Here is a 6,000-nt window from a genome sequence, read left to right as displayed (position 1 = left end):
GAATTAACTTCTATTTCAACTAACAAACTTATCTTGTAGCATTAAGTAGATATAGTTATAACAAGAAAAAAACATGATAATATTATGGAAAATGTAATGAGAATGAAAGCTTTTCTTCAGATAGATAAATAGTCATTCAAAATCATCAAAATTTAGTATTTATGTATCACATCTTGGAGTAAGCATTCAGTGCTATGAAGCAAAATAATTACCTTATTTATGGCAACAAATGTGCTTCTCATACATTGGTGATTTAGCATTTTCTAAAGTATAAGATGGTTTCACACCTTTCTAAGTGCGTCTCAGCTGCAAGTTTATAGGATTGCTAATAAATGCTATTTTTAATCTGCTACAGCTGCTTCACCATCATAATAAGAAAGCATAGCACACTTTCACTGTCCTTGAAATATTAATATTTTACTTTTTCACACAAAATTTGGAAAGCCAATTGCTTCTAAGTTTCTGGCTAAATCTTTGACGCACATCAATACCTCTACAAACATGCTTCTACAGTCATACACTCTAAATTAGCACAAGATTATACTTGAAACAGGAGAAGTCGCAGAAAAATCAACAAGACAATGCACATGATTTTAGATAAATGCTTCCCAGCATAAATAAAACGTATTTATTGCATAAATGCCAGATTAATTATTTGGATTTTTCAGTGAAAATCGTCCTTATGGAAGAATTTGATAAATTGTACTTTCTAAGCCATAGAAATATTATGCACAGCCTTGCATAATATCCTGCAAGGCTGTGCCACTTCATGCTGGTAGTTTAAACTCTCAGAAACTTGGAGAAAGGAAGACCAACTATTTTTATTACTGGAAAGGATGTTCTTGAAAGAGTACATGATGAAATTTACTACAAACTGAAGTTCACCTGAACAGCTGCAAAAGATCTGTTACATATGTTATATGAATTGCTTCTTTTCTGTGCACCAAATATTTACAAGACATAACACATTTTAAAATCAGCAATATATATGATCACCTGAATTTCTCCAAAGAATCTGTCAGAAGATTTTTGTATGAGTGTGTGTGGGTTTTTTTAGGCAGTAAAAAAAAAAATAGAATATGAAAGTAAAACTGTGGGTTCACTAGCAAAAAATTAAAATTGTCAGTTTTAGAACTCATGTGTTATAGATTTGCATTTCACATAAAAATAAATCATAATCACTGACAAAGCATAAAAAAGCACCAAGAGACTGATCTGACCCAAACAAGAAGCTTATTGAAAGAGCAAAATTGCTAACACACTTGTAACTGATTAAGATCTTCAGAGCCACCTTCAAAAACACAAGCAGGCAAAATCCAGGATTTAGTATAGTCACAAAGCATCCTTTCAATCGATTAGGGCACATTAAACACAAGATCAGGAACAAAAATAGCTGGAAGGATATCATTTTATGGCTGGAAGATGCTTCCCATACTATTTAGAGTAATGAAAGAGGTGAAACATTTGGATTTATTTATTTATTTATAATAGTTGTATTTTTACTGTAATTGATATAAAAATCTTTCAAAAAGTCAAAGCGCTTTAACTTTCTGGCAGCACTTCCGTGTCCCTAAATAAAGATGTTGTACTTCAATTCCTGTGATTAGAGATGGATCACTGGCTTTGGAAAACAGTTTATGTACTGATCACGGGATGCAGGTGGGTATCCAGTACAGCGACCCCTTCTGGGAGTTGTTTTAAGCACCACGATACAGAGTCTATCTCAGTGAAGGCACGGAAAAAGGCTATTAAATTAAACGTAATAACCCTAACTGCTGGTGTTCTGTTCTCTTTTTTAATGCTTATTTGATAGGATAGGAGTAATGAAAAACACATATTTCATCTTTGTGCACAGTTTGACAATGACCTGTCTTAAACATCACTACTACTGCAATGGATTAGGATACTACACATTGAATACCCTAGAACAAGCTTTGCTTTTCAGGTAGGTATGAAGCCGTAAAAAATGTAAAAGAAAAACTGGCAAAAAGCCATCCAAGCTTTTAAAAGTAAATATCCTTTGAAGTAATCCAAGCAATAAAACGCTTAATGGTTATAAAGTCTAGTCATCTTTTGCAGATAGACAATGATACAAGAATTTGAGAGAAAACATTCTTAAGAAGAATATTATTAACATGAATAACAAATTATAACAAAAATAAAAGTTACAGCAGTACTGGATATATCAGCTCAGCCTTCTACAACATTAAAAAAAGCCTCAGAAGCTTTGTTTGCACACATTACATTCAATATTCCTGTCTTCGCAAAACCTGAAGAAATGGGATGTTGTACAAGACTGTTAAAGTAAGTCTAGTGGAATATTTTGATCACAGACTTGTATTCAAAAGGTGTTTTAAAATAACTGTATTTTCCTTTTCTGACTTCTGCACTTCTTGAATTACCTTCAGTTCTTTCAGTCTGGTAGTTAGAAACTTGCTCATTACTGGAACAGTAACTCTTTCTTTATATTATGTCCTTACAATTCTGACTAATTTACATCTGCCCCTTTAAAATATATCAACTCTACTTCATTTCAATAATGTGTGTTTTCAGCCTCAAATTTTGCCTTTCATTGATGTACCTATGTTCTACTTTGGAATGCTGCCTAACAATGACCTATCAAATCTTCAACAGCTCTTAAAGAGGATTTTTTTTTTAAATGTCACATTTTGCCAGATGGGTTAGTACTGACCAGAGTGAATCATCACCATTTACTCTGATATTCACTGCCATCTGACATTTATTACACTCCCAGAATGCAAATTGAGGTACTCACCAATGGACCCAAAGCACAACCTTTCGCAGTACATGCCTGGACTCTGAAGGAATGCAGACTCCAAGGAGCAAGTCCATAAGCATAACAATTTAACTGTGATGAATTTTGTATTAGAACTCCATCCATGTACAATCCGTAGCTGGTAATAATACCTATAAAACAATGTGATAGCACTCAATATCTATACAACCACAGAATTTATAAGAAAATCTTTAGTGTTACAGACATGAAGGTAGTAGTACTACTTCACATATTTTACAGTTAAGCAGTCAATTATTTAACATTACTGTGTATATAACAGGAGAAACACACTCTCACATTTTTAATTGTTGAAAACCTCACCAGTGAACTGCATGTTTGGAAATAATGACAGTCTTTCAAAGATTACACACAAATGAGCCTTAGTAGACAGCAGCTAACATCACCCTGGAATCAGGAAAATACAGGCAAATAGTTTTTACAGATTACTCAGCATATAGCTATTGAAACAAGTACTGGAAAGATACACAAAACCATCTCACATCTGAACAGCTGTAGACCTAGAAAAAGAAGTTATTGACATAATTATTTAAATGATGGACAACTTAGACTAGCACTAGCCAAATTTCCATTAGGCTATAGAAAGCCATAGCTGGCTACATTGCAACCTGATTACATTTGCAATTATAGCAATATTTGTATCTTTGCATGAGTCTGAAAAATACTCTTTTTTTATCTAACAATTCTGCATTTAAACTAATTATGGATGAGAATGAGGCTACTGTAGATTTCTGAAATCCAATCAAAGATGGTCAAATAAAAAATAAGTGTTTATGGTCTATCCTAAAAAGCTTGGTATCAGTAATTCTGGTTGATTTAAATTGGACTTGGAGTCCTCCCAATAGCTTTGTACACTCAGTCTTCCAGAGCATATGCAAGTCCTTTTGGTCAAAATACTCCAGAATTGCTTTTTCTCTCTTTGAATTTTTGTGACCATTCTAGTTCTTGAGGCATGAACATATACTTGAGAAATAAAATAAAACTATATAGGAAACAACTATTTAATGCAAAGGAACCAAAACAAAACAACAAAAAACACATCTCTTAGGTAACCTTTCCTTCAAAACATTTTTTTTGTTTGTTTTTGTTAGTGTCTTTTTTGAAATTGCACTCAGGAAGATTGCTTGAAATTGAGAGATTAATTTCCTCTCTATTCAATGGATAAATGCTTCATAAAAGAACACAGCTTTTTCAGATGGACTTTCAAGTGTTACTCTACAAAATATACAAGGTTTGCTCCAAAAATAATGCATTCTATTTTATGATACTGGCCTATGATGTCAGAGGCAAATATTAGTGATATGGCAGTAGAGGCTGAACCTTCCCGCCAATATCCCTTACGTATTGTTGCTGTGTGACAGATGGCAGCAGAGGGGCACTCTGACAAAACGGTGTCTGACGCGGACGAGTGTATAGAGCAAAGGTGTGATGTTGAATTCCCCCATGAGGAAATAATGGCACCCGCTGACATTCATTGATGCTTGTTGAATGCTTATGGAGACCAAACAGTGGATGTGAGCTCAGCGAGGTGGTGGGTGGTGTTTTGCCACAGTAGTGGCAGCAACAGGAAAGACAAGCCACATTCAGGACAGCCACACACAGCTGCCACATCACAGAAGTAAGAGTGTCTCAATCAGTTTGTCTACACAAATCAGCTAACTATGGTGACTGTGTTGAAAGATCGTGTTTTGTAGCTAAGAATTTGCTCTATCAAATAGTCCTGTTGTGCTCTGTGTATCTGTTGTAGTGTCCATGGAAATAAATAGGAGGCATCACTGCAGAACTGTGTATGCAAAGATATTCACAGATTCCTCAAGTGTTTCCAACTCTACGAAACTGAGAGGCTAAACTCAAGTCAGATATCAGAGACATACGTATGGGAGAAGTCCTGGTAAATCGCACAATATCAATCCTACCAAATTTGACAGACTTCCTAAAGCTAATATCCCTTCTTGTTCCATGTCTAGTTCCTTGTAAGGCAAGGACATTAATGGTTGATATTGGCCTTATATTAAACAAACAAACCATCAAATATAGATATTTTATATTTACCTCAGAAAGGAAGCACTTAAAGACTGGCGAAGGCATTTCTGATTGTAAACACCGGCATTAAGGATGTATTTTAGAGGGGAAAAAATAATGATGCACTTCAACTCTTATACCGGTAGTGCAAATCCTTTAAAGTCATAGTCGAATCATATCATCATTTTCTTTTATATTTGTGGTAACAGCATGAATCATAATGAACTCATTTTATATTAATACAGGTGCCATATATACCTCTATGAGAACTCCACTGTAATTTAGTATGAATTAACTGAACTGTTATTTTAGAGTGTTTCGGCAATCATAGCATTATGCAGCATCTCCACTACGAAGAGCAGCCTGAGGGTCAGCACTGTGAGCTCCTGTTAGCCCTCCCAGTACTGTTAGAGAACAATGATCTTTATTAAGCTGATGCATTATTTGTTGATTTTGGTTCTGCCTCTGCTTTATATGACTTTAATGGAGAAAATTACAGAATAAAAAAAAGAAATTATATTTCAAAACAAAAGACTAGTAGTCTAACTTTTAGATGTGAAGCCATTTTCTAGATCAGGCAATAATTCTTTTTGGCTAGGGATAAATAACCTCTCTATCTCACTCATATATGTTTACAAACCATACTGTGAAAACCAGACTAGAGTTTGTTTACTCTCCAAGATTTGCTAGATACTCCTGAAGAGCTCACAAATCATGAAATACCAAAGAGCACATTTTCATGACTGCAAGGCTTCAGAAGGGGCACATGGAGAATAAGAAATTATGCAGTTTCTTTGCAATTATTCATTCTAGGTAGCTAGATTAAATCTTAGTTTCATTAAAGACAAAATTATTGAACACGATACAAGTACATTTCACTCTTGAAAGGAAACCCAACAGTATAATTTAGGCTTACATTCTGAAAAAAACTGTATGGTCACTAGGAGTCACTTGCATATGTACCCATTGTACCTCCTAAGGTACAATCTAGAGGTCAAATCTTATCTACATCAGTTTCATTGACAATGAAAGAATGTAGCCATTTGCAAACACAACAGCAACTAGTGCTGGATTCGTTCACTGCATAATTTCATAGATCAGTTATTACCATCCTTGTTATTTCCTATACAATTCCACATGGCCCCAAAAGATAAATTTGATTT

The 6,000-nt window shown here is 34.5% G+C and overlaps 1 protein-coding gene across 1 annotated transcript in view; it reads right to left on the bottom strand.

Annotated features, from left to right (window-relative positions):
• USH2A (usherin) overlaps positions 1-6,000 on the bottom strand; it is a 389,040-nt gene that overhangs the window by 173,387 nt on the left and 209,653 nt on the right. The window contains exon 36 of the mRNA XM_031595830.2: positions 2,777-2,928. Coding sequence (XP_031451690.2) covers positions 2,777-2,928 — 152 coding nt within the window. The remainder of the gene's footprint in view (positions 1-2,776; positions 2,929-6,000) is intronic.

Source organism: Phasianus colchicus, chromosome 2 (genome assembly GCF_987193195.1).
Source record: "Phasianus colchicus chromosome 2, bPhaCol1.hap1.1, whole genome shotgun sequence".
Taxonomy (NCBI): domain Eukaryota; kingdom Metazoa; phylum Chordata; class Aves; order Galliformes; family Phasianidae; genus Phasianus; species Phasianus colchicus.
This window is presented reverse-complemented; position numbering and strand designations above follow the sequence as displayed.